Source organism: Rutilus rutilus (genome assembly GCF_951802725.1).
Source record: "Rutilus rutilus genome assembly, chromosome: 10".
Classification (NCBI taxonomy): Eukaryota; Metazoa; Chordata; class Actinopteri; order Cypriniformes; family Leuciscidae; genus Rutilus; species Rutilus rutilus.
In genome coordinates, this window is record NC_140215.1 from 20,257,360 (window position 1) to 20,276,304 (window position 18,945).

Genomic DNA, 18,945 nt, shown 5'->3' on the forward strand with positions numbered 1-18,945 from the left:
AACATTTCTCAATAGAGGCATCAACTAACAGAATAGAGAACAGTACAACTGACTTGAAAGAGATCCACATCAAAGGGAGCTGGGAATGGCTACTGTAAAGTGCACCAGAGGCTCTGAGGGACTTTTTCTTAAGATAAAACATGTTTTATGGAGCTGTTAGAGCCGACCCAAAGTGCTGTACTAGGGTCAGTTTTAGCAGTTATCCTTTTATTGCTGGAAGACTGACGAAGGCTTATTGTAAACTACAAATATCTCAGAGCAATGATGATTTCACTACTGTGCTTCCTCATGCTGAATTGCCTCGCTAAAGTCGTCATGACCCATTCTACCTGCTCATCTCAACCATTTATCTCTCCTCCTTACTTAAATTGACACAATTTAGTGGAGATAATAGTAAAGGGTTCAAATTAGACCATATCTTTTCTACCCTACCACTCTAAATGGATACTCTAAAGAATACATTACTGGTTTACCTTCCACCGCTGAGGCAGAGATGCGTTGCATAAAATTTAATTAAGAAACTCCATTCAAATGGACTCTACTTGAGTTAGCAAGCTCAAACCTTCATTTTGTCCTAATGATATCATTCACCCGAGATTTTTAAAATGAATCACTGATTCGGTTGGGCCAGGTATGGTATCTCTTATCAACAAGTGTCTCAAAATGGGCTCTGTTCCTGCCAATCTTACACTGACTGTTGGATTACTGACTGTGGATCACAGTCAATCCACAGACAAATGCACACAGCCTGCAAGAAGCCTGCTTTTCACGAGCCGTTGTGACTTCCATAAAAATGTGATGTCAGAACTACTCAGTCACCGCCTTCAGTCTCACCCCGAGCACTGCCCACCGTCCCTCCCTCCTTTTGTCCAACCCCAGACAACATCGTTGCTGATCGAGCAACAACGCGGAAACATGTCGAGAAAATGCTGTTCAATCGATGGATGTAGAGACCTGCACTCTCACGGGACCCAATGCAACAGAGTGCGGCGCGGGACTAAATTTGATGGTCGAGTGAGGGCGCGGGTGGTAAGGTAACGTTACTCGTGTGTGTGCGGGTTGCGGAAGAATAAAACAATTTGCGGGACTCCCGCAAAATAGAAATATCTAAAAATAAGACATCTAAACACAAATAAATTGTTATTCATATGTTGCACAAAACCAACAAGAGTAACTAAAACTAAATAAAAACGATTTACAGGCCAGAACGAGTTTCTATTTATAACATGTTTGCAGCGTTGAGCAATGTAGCCAATCACAGACATATGTGTTGATTTCTTGAACGCAATGGCCAATGAGATGCATTTAAGATAGAATCCACCAGAAGCCTTAACTAGATTCACTAAAAAATATTTCGGCCTATCTCTGTCTTACCATTCTCCAGCTATTGGAGAAAATTGTGCTGGATCAACTCCCACACTTTTTGTCAAATAATTGTATATATGAGGTTTTTCAGACTGGTTTTAGGTCTTCTCACAGCACTGAGTCCGCCCTCCTGAGAGTGCTAAACGATATTTATCTCTCTACTGATTCCGGAGATACTGTGGTTCTTGTTCTCTTAGATCTTTCATCAGCTTTTGATACCATTGACCACCCTACTCTTTTATCTAGATTTGAGTCTTGGGTGGGTCTAAAAGCTTCTGTCCTGAAATGGTTTCAGTCATACCTGTCTGACAGAAAGTTTAGAGTAAAGATGGGTAATTTCTCCAGCTCTATGGCACCTCTGACCTGTGGTCTTCCACAGGGCTCTATTTTGGCTCCTTCTTTATTTTCTCTATACATGCTACCTCTGGGCGCTATTCTAAGGAGTCATGGCGTAACCTTTAATTTTTACACGGACGACACTCAAATTTATATTCCAATCAAGAGAAACAACCCTGTAGCGATGAATTCTCTTCTGCGATGCTTAGAGGAGGTTAAAACATGGCTAGCCAAAATTTCCTCTTCCTAAATGAAGACAAGCCTGAGGTCATTGTTTTCGGCTCAAATGAAAACTCTCAGTGTATAAGTCTAGAGTTAGAGAGTCTATCGGCTTTTAAATCCCCAGGGGTGCGGAACTTAGGTGTTCTTGTTGACCAACAAACAGATCTCATCCGTAATCAGTTCCAGTTTCTACCAACTTGGTCTACTGGCTAAAATCAAAGGCTTCCTCACCCCGAAAACTCTGGAAATGGCTGGTCATGCATTTATTACATGTCGGCTAGATTACTGAAATTCCTTATATTGCGGTATATCAAGTTTTCAAATTGCTCGTCTTCAGTTAGTCCAAAATGCTGCGGCCAGACTTCTACATAAGTGTCGCAAATATGACCACATCCCTCCGATTCTCAAATCTCTTCACTAGCTGCCAGTTCGACAGAGAATAGATTTAAAAATTCTACTCTTTGTTTTTAAATCTCTTCATAACTTAGCTCCTGCCTATCTCTCTGAACTTGTCCACCCCTACACTCCTTCCAGAAGCCTAAGATCCAACGACCAGGCTCTGCTAGTAGTCCCTTGCGTCAGACTTAGTCTCTGTTAAAAACCTACCTGTTTTCTTTGGTATATTGATCTCTTCTCTAATGGTTGGTTCTACTATTCAATATTTGAGTCTGATACTGCTTTGCTACTGCTTTTTTGTTTTCATTCTATATTTGAGTTTGACACTGCTTTGCTACTCCTGTTTTACTATTGAGTCTGATACTGTTTTGTCACTCCGGTTTTAAGGTTTCGCTTAGCTTTGCTGCTCTTATTTGTGTTTTATGTGTTGTTATGTAGGTCTTACTATATTTTAATCTGGTTGTTCTGTAAAGCACTTTGGTCAGCCTAGTGTCTGTTGTAAATGTGCTATACAAATAAAGTGAACTTGAACTTGAACTTAGCAAAGCAATCGAAACAGTCAGGCAGCCGACACTGTGCTAGATCTTACACCGACACAAGCAGATTGAAGAGGCGAATAACATCGAATGGTGATTCACCAGGTATTTTTCACGATAAAAAAGAAGTCTCTATTTGAAGGTCAAATAATAAAACTTCCATTTGAAATGATTTTGATCTGAGGACACCCAATTGATAGAGAAAAGGGTAAATAGTGTGTTTAGACCAAAGTCAAAGATGTTAAAATAAAAAAAGAGTGTAAGTCTGCTCATGGTGCAGTAAAGTGAAACTTATATAGAGAATAAAAAGGCTTACATTTTGGTCCAATGAGTTTTCAGTGTGGGCGGGGCTATGCTGTATGACTCAGCAGAAAAAGAAACCAATGTCGTGTTGTTTATTGTCTGTCATGGTTGATTTGTACAAAAACTCAGTAAAGGTTTTAGTTCCCTCTCAGATGTTACCTCAAATTTACTTCATATTTTTTTCTCCTTTCTTTTCACTTGCGTCATTCATCTGCAGTTTTTATTGAAATTCCCATTAGCATTTTCTCCATATGCTCATATACAAACATGCATGTTCTCTTACCTGCTGTTAAACTTCTCTGGATGTTTTTCTCTCATTAAGTGGAAGCGATGCGCTATGGATGCGTCCTGAAAGGGGACACAGAAAACAGGAAACACAGGTTGAATGCCTCTTTTTGCTAAACACATAAAATTGTTTTAAGTCTCAGGCTAATGAGCTACAGACAGTGCTGTCGGATGGCTGATGTTAGCGCCCATCCTAAATCAAGTAGTGTTCAAAATCAGGACTGAGAGGAAACAGCAGCCCTAGGCCATACAGCATAGCCATAAAGCTGTTCAGACATGACCCAGACGATGTGGCACAGCCATCCCTGCTAACACTGATCAATGTTTAACCCTCTATGGAATGGCAACAAATTATTTTCATAAAAAAAAAAAAAAACTCCAACTAATTGCTAGAATTAAAAGGACAGCCTCTAAAAACAAACAATAAATAACAATAATATACAGATTTGATGAAGACATTGTTTGTAGGATCACCCTCACAGGGAACACACATGCTGAGATGTTCCTTAAATTTATGTAGATATCTACATTTTTCTGCTTATTTGATAAGTTAAATATATGTTTTTTTTCTGTTCACAAATCAACATTGTATAGTATAGTAATAGAGGAAAATATACCTTGCACTCCAGTGGAATTGCACTTGAATCAAATGGCATCAATTATATTACTGCAGTGCTTTGTTTATTTTGAACTGTTGATTGTAATGCTCATATTAAGAATAATTGTGAAGGCTAATGAGTCAAGTGAATATACACCATTGATTGGGATCTGTAAGATTGTTTTATGTATTCCTGATGGCAAAGCTGAATTTTTATCAGCATCATTACTTCAGTCTTCAGTGTCAAATGATCCTTCAGAAATCATTCTGATATGCTGATTTGCTTATTATTTTGATTCTTTGCTTCTAATTATTTTGCTTCGATCCTTTTTTTGTCTATTTGCCTATTTTTATGTCAAAATAGCCATCACTAGAACATTATGGCTCGGTTTCACATACATGACTTAGATTAAGCCAGTATTAGGCTTTAGTTCAATTAGGGCATTTATGAGTAGCTTTTATTTTATAAGTAGCATTTATAAGCATTTGATGTCAGTGCAAGTTGCTTTCAGTTAAAACAGCTCAAACATGCATTTTAGTCTGGGACTAGCTTAAGCCTTGTCTGTGAAACCGGGGTAATATTATTGAGTGTAGAGCCGATCAGCCCTATAAGCACACTACGCAAGGTGCGAAGGGCCCCGCAAATTACTCAAGGCCCCTCCTCCCCCTCGTGTCAAAGCGCGTCAATCAATGTTTACAATATCAATGAGAAAATTAAGCGTTCATATGTGCGTACACGAAATGAAACGCGCACTTTCCAGCAGAAACATCTGTTGTGAGTTGGGACCAGTACAATATGGGCGTGATGGCACTCCTCATTATAGTTTTAAAACAAGACGATGATTATCTAGTCGCTCAGTCAAGGTTTAGTTACAACTCTGCACTAATGCAATATGGAAAGCAATGTATTGACATTGACTATTGATAGGCTCCATTGAATTTAAAATGTTGATTGGCTGGAGATTCTGGTCAATATGGATGCACATCCCTCAGTAAATAATAACCATCAAGTATCAAGAATTACTTTTATCATTTAAAACACAGTGACATGCTATGGCGCCATTTTAGCTTTTATTAATTCACAGGATATGCATTTTTGATATCAATAATTCAATTTGTACTATTTAAAATGTGAATTCATGATATTAAGAAATTAACTTTTTACTAGTAACAATGTCTTCTGATATCAGGAATTACATTTTCACTAGAACTAGTTAAAGGAGGGATTGTAGTGGGAACACTGGGGTGTCAGGTGTGACTGTGTGGCAATGGCAAATGGTTCATGGCTCACGGGTCAGGTATGAGGGCCCCTAAACAGAATTTTGCTTAGGGCCTCAGGGAGTGTTAAAGTGAAACCTAGTGGCTCATTGAGTTTATAGACTGATGATTTCAAATTGGTGCTAGAGAGGTGATTTTCTCTCTGGTGCAATAAAAATAGCCATGCCAAGAAAACGAGAGCTTCTAGGGTATTAACAGGCCCCTGTTTCACATCATGAGCTCATGTGCTATGGGGGAGGGATCTGCTTTTCAGATCTGTTGCTGTGGCCTGAGGGGAAGATGATTGTGCAGATAGGCCTATTGGACAAAGTACACAATTCTGGAAATGGGGCCACAGCTCTAGAGTGCCTTAAAAAAAATATATATATATAAATAATACAGCGAAGCTGGATGCATAAGAGATGGTATCAGCAGGAAAAAGGCTTTCCAGGAATGCCAGAAGATGATGGGGGAGGGGGAGGGGGAGGGGGAGGAGTCAAAGAATAGGACACTGAAGTCCAGAAAATGAACAGTTGTGCTAAGACAAGTAACAACCAAGCTTTTACACCGGTAGTGTGTACTTCATCATACTTATCCACAGTTGTTTTCCTAAAAATAAATAAAAATAAAAACATTCCAGGGATTTCCTAGACATATTCCTGGAAGCAAATACTTCAGCTGAAAACAAAGGTTGAGGGTTATTTAACTGCCTCAAATAAGTAAACGAAAAAGAAAGAAGTATCCCACAATGATTATCAGCTGCCTGTACAATAGTCATTAATAAATTATCTTATCTTGAAAATAGCTCAGGGCCACAGTGTCATTTTAAACCAATGATCTTATTTATTTGATTAATTACAATAGTAAATATTTTCAACATCAGGGTAAATAAACTGTAATAGTTATTTTCTGAGGATAATTTAATGATTGTTTTCAGGCATTGTGACCACACATTATGTACACTTTCACGAAACTGCTGTGGTTCAAAACTAATCTCCCAAGAAAATAAATACCATAATAATACAGAAGTGTCATCGTCAAATATATATATATATATATATATATAAATACACACACACACATATAAACACTGCCTTAGCAAACACTAATTATTAAAAACACTGCTATAAATGAAAAAAAAAGCAGTTCTAAATACTTTTTTTTTACAAAAAATAACCACATCAGCAACTTATATACCATTATCCTGTCAACTTGAACGATATTGAGTTCTGCCTGTGAGGACCTAATGGCAGCTGAGAGCATAAGCGATCAAACAGCGAGTTAAAAGGTTGTTTGCTCTTGCAGCACCAAACCAGAGCGGAATCCACTGTCAGTGAAGCAGCCTTGATTAAAATCAAAGCAACAGTGCGCAAACAGAAGAGCTAATTGATGAATCAGGTCTGCAACCGTAACTGATTATTTCTATATTTACACACGCACATGTAAAAGACAGAAGAGCTCAAAGCCACCACATCCTTCACTAGGCCCGAGCCTGAACACATTCACACACACGTAACACCTGTCTTGGAGTTTCGCTGTGTAATATAACGATGGATCTCGGCACACTGCAGTGCTCACCGTGTCACAGACTCAGACAGGGAGGAAGTGTGCGAGTGTGAGATTCTCAGGGTTTGATAGCTGCTGGCACGCCGATCAAGCCGCGAGCAGACGATGCTACGTTAGCACCTGTGCTGGCTTCCTGCCCAGGCTTGCAGGTGCTGCGGCGCTCACATGGGAGAGGGTACAGGAAGTATGGGGGGTTTGGGGAGGCTGCGTGGAGGGGCGGTGGACTGGCATCCCGCACATATCCAAACCACTGCTATGATGCATTGCGTTCTACAGAAGGGACTCCTGCTGTGCTCCATGCATGTATGGTATCACTGAAGTCAGTCAAAATATCAAAGAATAGACAATGTCTATGTGACATTTTCCAATGCTCAGAGAGTCCATGCAGGTGTTCCACAAACTGGCATGTGTGAAATTAGAAGAGTACCTCAATCACTGCAGTGAATGCCAAGACACGGAACGGGCACTGCACGACACCTCTCTTTAAAGAGCAACATAACTAATGAAAAACAGGAAGCTGTCCTCAAAAAGCACTGCTCTCGTCCAATGACGTTTTTATTTCCTTTACACAAAAGATAATACAATGAAAAGCAAGGGGTTCCAAAACAACTAAATCTATTAGCAATAATTTTCATTAATTATACTGGTTCATCCATTGTTTATATGATCCACTTCCGGAATATTCCTGAAAACATGACATCAGCATATTCTGAATAAGCTCAGACATGCTTTTCCTGCTTTACTTTTCCTGCAGTTCTCTTCTGTAAATACTCGAGACGTTTGTTCTAGCAATGCATTTTAACCAACTCATTAATTCCTGTTCATGCTTACGATAGCACACAAGAGTCATGAGGCTGTTAAAAATGTAGGTCATGTTTTGTTTTGATGTCAGAGTCTCCTCCTTACCCCAAAAATGTGTTTTTTTCAATAGCTCCAATAGTTCAGACCTACATGCATTCAATATAAGGCAGAATGACATTACATGTAGTTTGGGAATGCACAGATATAAATGGAAGCTTTCGTTCAGCTTCACAGTATCCCATCTGTATTGTATATTTTCAAAACTTTTATCTGCCCACCCCTCTGGGGTGTTATGCTGTGATTTATCCTAAACTGTGCACTATGGGAGGACATCATGTCCTCCACTAAGACATATCCTGTCCCTATGGAATGAAACTGCGGGCTTAACTGTTCTTGGCATTCCCCCTCCACTATCTGAACAAGGTAAAGGTTGTATATCACCTCGGGGTTTGTATCATACAGTTAGACGGCTTCTACTTATTTGTGGACAAAGTTCAAGAATTAATTCAGTCCAAAAACAGATATTGTCCTCCTGGGAGAGCATCTTTCGATGGGGTGAAGAGGTGAAGGGTATTAAGCGAGGTGATATTCAGGTCACAGTGATTGGTGTGTCCACACTGGGTTATTGTAGCACTGTACTGAGTCAGTGCCCATCTGTGCTCCTGTCAGCACGTTGGGAGCAGGTGCATATGGGACTTATCGTGAGACTGGAGGTGCGTTCGTGTGAAAGTCCACATAAGTGCGTGAGTGAATTATGTGAATACTGTCTGAATGTGTGCATGTGTAAGGTGAATGGAGAGGTGGGCCCTGTTTTCCTTCTAACTTTAAGACTGGCCAGGTGTCACTCAGCACGGCCATTCATCATGGTGGTAACCTGGTCCGATTCTGGCACCCAAACACTTCCTGTCACTGATACTTCCCCTGACCTTCAGTCCGTGCCAGTACTATAGACACAAATACACACACATGCACATGCATACACACACAGACTGACACGCTCTAAAATAAACACTCTTATCACATAGATAAGGTTGAATGATTGAATATACCTCTTAAACGGTTGTTTGTTTAGCTACCTATTAAACCAGCGTAAGCTCTTCACAGCCAAATCACAGCCATATTACACTAGGATAGACTGGACCCTTTTCACATTTCTGGGGTTCTCAGAAGCAGTAGTCGCCATATTTAGGTAAACTTCTATAGTGGTGAACGGAAACTACAAAAAAGAAAAATTTTGTGCTTCCATTAGTCCTAATCGCAAAAAAACAAAAAAACATTTGTGTTTCTATATGACTTTACAAATAAGGCAAAAAACACTGAGATTGATTTACATTGGGCAGAAGAGAAAAAAAAAGTCACATTTGCCATCACTCCCTCAGCCGTCGTATTATGCTGCCTTCACGTGCAATCGCAATTATCGAAAATATGAGTTTCCTAGTTAGAAATTGGAGACAAATACCCTAGTTGTATTTTCTACTGAGAAGTTCCTAAGTTCGGCTGGCCATTAACTTTAAACATTGCGGAGGGGAGAACGATTGCTACTGTGACATGCTTTATTAGCTTTTTCCACTACAGCTACATCGCTTTGTCTTGTTGTTAAACTGGTGCATATTTACATATATGAATAATCATTTGAAGCATTTTGTATGTTTCATAAACTAAGCAGTATAACCACTACCGCTGTCCCAGGGCAGAACTGACTGAAGTCACTGGAGACGAAGGTGTGCATGATACCACAGCAGTGAAAACATGATGGCAGCGGGACAGTTTTCCAAACACCCCAACCACGGGGAGGGGGAGAGGCTCACACAGATAAGTTGTTGATCTCAAGAGAGGCGATTCGATTTCAACTCCCAGACCTGGAGATACATGGAGAGACGTCCTTAAAGGCTGCTGACATGGTGTGTTTGCTGTCTTTAATTCCTCCTGAGGATTCTTTCCAGGGTGAATTGGATCACACAGCAGGACTGCAATGCCATTCTAAGATGTCTCAGAAATCAGATTCACATGGATGTAAAGCACTGCCCTCCTCTATCTGTTGGTGCTAGTTGGGGCGAAGGTTCACTCAAAGAAATCTATCATACCTGAAAGCATTTCTATTCATCTCAATGGTAGTTGCTAGACTAGTACAGGGTCCTCCTGAAGTATCTTTGTTCAAAGAAAGTTTTGGGCCAATGACCTGAACTGCATGTGACCATTCAATGGAACTGGAGGAAAATCATGAAGAAGTTGATTGGCTAATGACACAAGAACACACACAACCCCAAACCTTTCACTGATGACTATCCTAAGCACTTTTATACAATAGACTAATAACATGAATAACATTCTTAAAAACTAAATCAATTTGAGTAACTTTTATTGTTTGATAATTGGACTTTGCACAAGTCCCACATGTGATTTCACTTTCCGCACAAATATCAGTATCTTCCCTCCGACATCCGCACTCAGCAATTCAAATCCAGTCCTGTGCCACACTAAGTTTCAAGTAGATAGGTCCCTCAAAGTGGACCCTTAAAAAAACCACACAAAGCAAACACGATGGTAATCCAAACGAACCAAGTGGATGAATCAATGTCTTCTGAAACAAACCGATACGTTTGTGTGAGAAAAATACCCCCTAGTGAAATATATATATATATTTTTTTTTAAATACATTTACTTTATGCTTAGTATACTACAAATGCATTTGAATATGTGTGTACTTAATATGAATACCCTGAAATTGTACTTTTGATATACTAAATTGATATACTAATTGATATATATACAATATACATTTTTGTACTTAATGCGCTTTAGTTATCCAGAAATAGTGCTGAAGTTCAACTAAAGATATACTAAAGTATATTTGACAGAGCTAAAGAGAAACTATTGCAAGTATGCTTTAGGTATACAGATATCATACTATCCTAACTATAGTGATATTAAAACACATTTTAGGCTTAATATTAAGAAATGTGCATTGTGCAATAAACTACAAATAATACTACAAATAAACTTTAATTATAATATTTATATCAGTAAGTCTCAAGCGAACTTTGAAGAATCCATTTGCATTATATGGACTAAATATCTCAATTTGTGTTCCACAGAAGAAAGAAAGTCATTCTTCTGGGACGGCATGAGTGTGAGTCAATGATGATAAACTTTTAATTTTTGGGTGAACTATCCTTTTAACATTTGTTTTCTTTCCACATGGCTATTAGTTTAGCTAAAGAGAAAATGAGCTCTGTTACAAATGATGAAATACATAATCCTGGTGATAACGGCCTGAAAACCACAAACGCCATGGATCCACACCCAAGCGTCTATAGTCGACACAACCTTCATGGATAGTGACTGGAAAATGTTGAAGGCTGAAGCAGCATTACTAATGATTACATCAGGGCATGAGTCACTGCACCGCTTTACTCAGGTGTCAGTGGCGCCCAATGCGGAGCCATCTGTCCTGTCCTCCTGGACTCCCAGCACCCTGTCCCTCTGCTCCAGTGCCATGCCACACTGCACCAAACACCACAGTATCGTGATTTCACTTTCAGACACAAACGGCCCCGTACAATACTGCCTGCGTCCTCGGAACTGTGCATCAAACTGAAATGTAATTAACTGGAACCATCAAAGCTCACATTATTGGGTCATTCTTTCATGAACAGTCAGTTATCATATGACAGACTTTACTTTCATATCAGAAATAGTTTAAAGCAGAAGAGCAATGTTTGGATGTTTACAATTTTTAGAAATATTAAAGTGATTTTTCAATAAAAAAATTAACAATCTGTTATCATTTAATCACCCTCATATTATTTCAAACCTGAATGACTTTCTTTCATCTGCAGAACACAAATTTATGAGACATTTCTCAAAATATATTTGTAATGTTCCATAGAAGTCATGCAGGTTTGTAACAACATTAGGGTGTATAGTAAATTATGATAAATGTTCATTAGTGAACTACTTCTTCAACCTACAACTGTCTTACTTATAGTTGTCTCAGTATTTCAAAATCCAAATATGACACACTACAGTTTAAAAGAAAAAGTCTAACTCACAAGTCTGTTTTTTATATTTTATTGATGTCTTGTGAGAACTAATTTCAGTGCCAAGCCACACAAGGACCCACATGGCACAGTCAGTCCACCCCCATCACAAGACTCAGGGTTCACAGTATAGGCCATTGTCCATTCATAGTCAGCACTCCTTCATGTTACCAGCCTCTTCTAACCACCATCATCAGATGGTCTGACACTAGGGCTGTGCAATTAATCGTAATTGATTTTTTCGATTTTGGTTTCCAATGATTATGACAACAAGATAATCGGCGTAAAACGCTGCCGCACTCCTTCCCTTCACAGCGGTGCGCTTTCGTTCCTCCCTAAAAGCCCCAACTTGACATCCAAATCAGCCAAATCAAAGTGTTGTAAAATGCAGTCTAATGTTGCTAAACTTTGGGACGTGTTTGGTATTAAACAGTGTTATTAAAAGCATATTAAGCCGCAAAAGACATACTGTTTCCAAGGCATCCGAGCTCCGAGACGGGGCGGAACACGTATAAGGAAAGAATACTGTGGGCTTCAGATACGCGCCTAAATGGTAAAATAGCCTACACACTAGGGTTGGGCGGTATTACGGTAATATCGGATACCGCGGGATCTTAAAATAGCACCGGTATCAGTTTCAATACCGTCATTACCGGCACTTATATAGCCTATAATATATATAATTTATTTATTGCCTAAAAAATGCTTATGTGTGGTTGCAGTTTGGCAATACTTCTGGTTCCAACCGAATGAGAAGGGAGAGGCGGTAAATACAAGAGATGTAAACACCTCTAACCTAATGTCGCATCTCCGAAACAACCGCCCACTCACTGCTGCCAGGATGCATTTTGTTCTCGAGTTCATTAAATAAGCGCATTAAGTTTCGTATTTGTTAAAATATTATAATGTTTTTTTTTCCATCTTTGTTGATTATGAAAAGTGAACGGCACAAATAAGATGGGATGCATAGGGAGTCAGACGATCCACTTCAATACATTTCGTTTTGTAAAAGGCCTCTTTAAAACTAATTTCGTTTTGTATATATTGTTTCTTAATTTTAATAAATTTTTCATCAACCAATTGCCTGGATAATCATGACATGATGGGCATGCCGCGGTCACTTGCATTGAAATCTCATAAATTAACCGAAACTCAGTGTAGGCTATGCCTCACAGACATGACAATATATATATAAATAAAGCTTGAAATTTATTTAAACGAAACAATTAAAAACGAAAGAAATAGGCTACTCACTGATTAGGCGAAGTAATCCATGATGTGCATTTCTCTCTAGGCGCGTTCATACGGAGATGCGATCGTCAATTTCATTAAACGAAACCATTCAAAACGAAAATAAATAGACTAGCCTAACATACTCTCTGTAATCCATGATGTGCATTTCTCTCTATATCGTTCACTACGGAGATGCCGATCGTCAATTTCTTTGAACGAAACAATTCCAAACGAAAAGAAAAAGGCCACTCTCTGATTGTGTAATGATGTGCATTTCTCTCTATAGGCGCGTTCACTACAGAGATGGCGATTGTCAACTTCCATCTTTGCAGAAAAGTTTTATTAATAAAAATCAATGGACACACGTCACCGGATTACAAAGGCACTTCTTGCTTATTGCACGCACACAGATAGTATGTTGAATAATGCGGGCTCGGGCTCATAATAACAGTTAATGCATGCAGTCGGCCGGACTCAGACACAACGTGCACGGGTTGGGCTTGATTTTTTTATTTTTATTTTTGCCCGATCTGGCATTCAGTTTCTGAACGGTGTAGGCACAAGCCAACAGTTTGGTGATGCCGTCTGAGCCCATTATGTCATAATTTTTAATTAGTCACGGTAATACCGTATACCCCGGTAAAATAGGGAGGAGGTTTGACGGTATCAAAATTCGAATACCGCCCAAGCCTACTACACACAAATATGTCGAAATGCCGTTTTGGTAAGTATCCTCGTAAACACAGTCAGTTGCGTCTTAAGTGAATGTAAACACTGAGAAAGAGCGTGCAACAGTATATTAGATCCGTGCATTAGCTCTTAAAATGACAGCAGCCTAAAAAATCTGCAACAGTCATTACTGTTAATCAAACAACAAAAGACAAAGATAAAATCACTCACTGCCCTTGAATGAATTAACTGTTTTTAGTTTTAATAAGGATTATTACTATATGTTATGTATACAGCAGTGTTATTTTACATTTGATTACTTTATTCAATTTATGTTGCAGTGTATTACTTATACGAATACAACTGTTCGTACATCTTCCTGAAAAACCTAAAGCACTAATTATTTAATGTGTATTTTTGTTCTGTTGTATTTTTTTCCAGTTTTGTTGGTAATTTAGTTTCTTTTTTCTTATTGTATTGCTGACTGTTTACTTGTCTTATGTAACTGCTTTCAGGAATTTTACTTACATTAATTAACCTAGTATTAGTTTTTGCTGAAGTATTGATATTTGTGAAATTTCACTGACATTTAAAATGATTCACATCATGAAATAATACTTTTATCATATCACCCACCAATAATCGTGATTATGATATTTGCCATAATTGAGCAGCCCAATCTGACACAAACCTGACCAAAATTAACTACTGCCTCTTTACGGTGCGTCTGTCTTTTAATTATTTAATTAATTAATTTAATTGTAATTGTATATTATTTAATACCAATCATTTAAAATGTTCTATACATCAAAGAATCCTGAAAAAGGGTGACACTGACAATTATTTTTTTCCCCATCACAGAAATACATTATATTTTAAAATATATCAAATTAGAAAATAATTTCATACGTTTTTTCAATATACAGTTTGTACTGTATTTTATATTTAAAAAATGCAGCACTGTGCAGCACTATATATACAGTACTGTGCAAAAGTCTTAAAGTCAAAAAATAGTTTTAAGACCGTTATTTATATCGTTTGCTGTAGAATGTCAGTAGGAAATATCAGTTTACATTTCCAAACACTCCTTTTGCCATTAGTTGTAATAATCCAGTGATATTTTTATATGCACAAGGAGTCTGACAACAGCCGGTCTGCTCCACACGGAGATCTGATTTCACCATCATCGAGTCTGTCTGTGATTACATGAAGAAACAGAAAAAAGTGAGACAGAGTAAATCCAGAACAATGGTGGCAACATTTCCAAGAAGCTAGAACAAACCTTCCTGTAAAGCTACCTGAAAAACTGGACAAAAGCTGTCTTAAACACCAAATATTGATTTGATTTAGTTAATAGAGGTTAACTGATAAATACAATCTATGACATTAGTTTTGAAAGCATCCTCACTTCACAGCATTTTTACACAAGTGTCTAAAACTTTTCACAGTACCGTAGCTTTGCAGGTCGGTTTCTTCAAGCGTCTTGGAGACGTTCTTCTACATTAAGTCTGTTTTTTCTGTTTTCTAGAAATGTAAGTTGATATTTCCTACTGACAACAGCAAAAATAACTGTGAAAATACTAATAATTAATTCGTTACATTTATATAGCGCTTTTTCTGAGACCTCAAAGCGCTTTACATAGATGGGGGAATCTCCTCAACCACCACCAATGTGCAGCATCCACTTGGATGATGCGACGGCAGCCATATTGCGCCAGAACGCCCACCACACACCAGCTTACTGGTGGAGAGGAGACAGTGATGAAGCCAATCAGTATATGAGGATGATTAGGAGGCCATGATGGACAGAGGCCTAGGGGCAAATTTGGCCAGGATGCCGGGGTTACACCCCTACTCTTTTTCGAAGGACATCCTGGGATTTTTAATGACCACAGAGAGTCAGGACCTCGGTTTAACGTCTCATCCGAAGGACGGCGCTCTTTTTGGCAGTATAGTGTCCCCGTCACTATACTGGGGCATTAGGACCCACACAGACCACAGGGTGAGCACCCCCTGCTGGCCTCACTAACACCTCTTCCACTACTAACGTGCCTAATACTTTTGCACAGTACTGTATATATATATATTTTAAGTTACATGAAGTACTGGTTTGTTAAGTATTATATAATATGTCATTATTGATTTTTTATTTCTCATAGAACTAGAGTGCTACATTTATCATTTGCACACTTCAACGATTTCTCAAGGCTTCTACAACAATAACTCCTATGTGGTTCGTGTCGTTGGCTGATGAGCACACAGTCTGTACGGGAGACAGTGGGACACTAAGCTGAGTTACATAACAGCCCTGAAGTGGCGCATTCCTTTGACTTGTTTTCATGCCACCTTGCGTAAAGCTAGCATGTACCTCCTGCCACTCTTCACACCCATCTCAAGCAGGTCAGGTGGCCCGTTTCAGGTCGCGTCACTATTTCTGGCCATTCTAAATGTGGCCTGACTACTTGGCACATTTCAGCGAGATAAAACAGCAATCATCCAACACACCTGGGATTCGGCTGATTATAATAGAATATTGGACATTTTTCAGAAATGAAAGCAGACTTACTATTTATAGCGACAGGTTCTAAAAACAGGACAGAAATAAATCATTAGCTAAACAAGGGGAGGAAGACAGGCTCACGGAGACACACCTGGTCCCAGTGTGGCCAGACTGTGCTAGCGAAAGAACAGAAATTCATCCTTATCTGTATAAAACCTCCTTGGCATTCATTCCTGCATCGAATTTTGTTTTCATCTCAGGTAGTTATTCCTCTCACTGTATAATTGTGGAAGGTTCTGAATATTAGTAGTCAGTCAATAATAATAGTCAGTAACTTCTTACAGTAACAAAAAGTGACCATCTATCCACCTGGCAAAACCATGTGAAAAAAATAATAATAAAAAACAAAATAAAAAAACAACTTATTCATTTGTTATATAATCTGGTTTATAAAAAGAAGGAGAAAAAGATTGCATAAGTAGTTTGACATTTAACTGCTCTGTTAATAAATGCTTGATGATAGCAACAACATGGGATATAACATTTGAACAGAAGAGGGTTGCTAAGCAACTATGTGTGAGAAGGAGAATTCTGTCCAATGATACACGAGTCACAGGCATGAAACTGCTTCAGACGCAGTAAATCACATCAGGAAAGTTTGAGCATGTTGTCGTTTCTCTGACAACGATAATTAATTCTAATGCTACATGAGAAAACAACGTTTAATTAATCACAAATTACTTTTAGCCTCAGGCTTTGGTAAAAATACACACTCATAATAGGGAGTAAGAGATTTTGACTGATGAATGAGTGTGGTTAGAAAGACAGGAGGAGGTTTCTGTAAAACATCTGATATAACAGCACTTTCAGGAGTTCTGATACTATAATGTTGAGTCTCTTTGAGCTGCAAGCATTTGTGAAAAAAACTGTAGTAAATTCTCACCACTCCGATGGAAAAGTAGTTGTTCACTATGCTGTAGGGTACAGGATCTCCCTTCTCCTCCTTATCATCAGGGACAATGTCGATGTTCCAGCGGTCAAGCATCAACTCGGTGCTGTGCTCAATATCCCTGAGGAACTTAACCAGACTGCCTCCTTCATAGCCTGTCAATCACAACACAGACACTGCGTGAACCTACATAACACAAAGGGTTAATTATAAAGACTTGAATTAGCCACACTAGAGCTGGACGATTAATCGTTAAAAGATCGTGATCTCGATTATAGCTAAATGACAATGATTCTCCTATGTCTATTAAACCTTTGACGAAATCACACCGGAACATTGGAATCTGTGTTCGCACTGCCACTGATCCAGAGAGAAAGCAGTTGTCATGTACAGGTATTAAACCACTTTTCAACCACACAGTATCATTATTTCCGTGTTACAAATATTCATATTATCACAGAAGAACTGGGATAAAAGTTTATAGTTCGGTTATGAACACTGATGTCTACGGAAGTGATCAAAATAGACTAAATCACCTTTTAAAAGTAACGCCAAATCGTTTTATGTCGTTACGCCAGCAGTGGCGACAAGTGATTGTTACAGAAAATGTTTTTGTCATTGAATCATTCATTCAAGAGATTTGTTTAAAAACACGATTCATCCAGGTATGAAACAAGTGAAGTCTTTTTGAGTGAGTCATTGAATCATTCATTCAACCCTGATTTAAAAAAAAAATATTCAAATTAATTAAACATTTTTAAATTGACTGCAGCAATTATCATTTTGTCAGAACCTCTAGTAAATTACGTAATTTTGTTTACTTGTCTATTCAGAATCGTGGGAGAATCATGACATGAGGAAATGTACAAAAGCTCCTTTTTCTCTATGAACAAGAGTGTGCAAGAGTCCATGCATAGAAAAGAAGAATAAAACAAGCACGATTCAACTTTTGTTCTACTCATGACAATGAAAGACAATTCCAAGGTTAACATAGCTTAATTAAAAAACTCAACACAGCAAGATCAGATGATTAAACTTGCCAAAGTAACACAATGTTGTGAAAGTATAAAGCTATCTTTATCTCTCTATCTCAGATAGACCAGAAGTCATTCTCCAAACAGTTAATGGGCCCATTTGACTTCCATAGTATTTTTTTTTTCCATACTATGGAAGTCAGTGGAGCCCATCAAATGTTTGATTACCCATATTCTTCAAAACATCTTCTCTTGTGTTTAGCAGAAGAAAGAAATGTATACGGGTTTGGAAAAACTTAAGGGTTAGTAAATGATGACCGAATTTTCTTTTTGGGTGAACCATCCCTTTAAAGGGATACTCCACTTTTTTTGGAAATAGGCTCATTTTACAACTCCCCCAGAGTTAAACAGTTGAGTTTTACCGTTTTCGAATCCATTCAGCCGAACTCCGGGTCTGGCGGTACCACTTTTAGCATAGCTTAGCATAGATCATTGAATCGGACAAGACCATTAGCATCTCTCTCAAAAAAAATGACCAAAGAGTTTAGATATTTTTCCTATTTAAAACTTGACTCTTCTGTAGTTACATCGTGTACTAAGACCGACGGAAAATGAAAAGTTGCGATTTTCTAGGCTGATGTGGCTAGGAACTATACTCTCATTCCTGCGTAATAATCAAGAAACTTTGCTGCCGTACCATGAGTCCAGCAGGCGCCTGAAAATAGGTCTAATAGGTTAGACAAACTTAGTCCCGGTCACGTTGGAAGTTACAGAGCTGGGGACTATTTTCAGGCGCTGCGTCATATCATTACGCCTGCTGGTATGGCAGCAAAGTTTCTTGATTATTACGCAGGAATGAGAGTATAGTTCCTAGCCACATCAGCCTAGAAAATCGCAACTTTTCATTTTTGTCGG

At 38.5% G+C, this 18,945-nt stretch overlaps 1 protein-coding gene across 3 annotated transcripts in view; it reads right to left on the minus strand.

The window, feature by feature from the left end:
* The window catches only part of dgkg (diacylglycerol kinase, gamma), a 103,412-nt gene that overhangs the window by 31,547 nt on the left and 52,920 nt on the right, over positions 1–18,945 (minus strand). For all 3 annotated transcript variants that reach the window (XM_084420698.1, XM_084420699.1, XM_084420700.1), the window contains 2 exons: positions 17,051–17,211; positions 3,442–3,506 (listed from right to left, as the gene is read on the minus strand). In XM_084420698.1, coding sequence (XP_084276824.1) covers positions 3,442–3,506; positions 17,051–17,211 — 226 coding nt within the window. The remainder of the gene's footprint in view (positions 1–3,441; positions 3,507–17,050; positions 17,212–18,945) is intronic.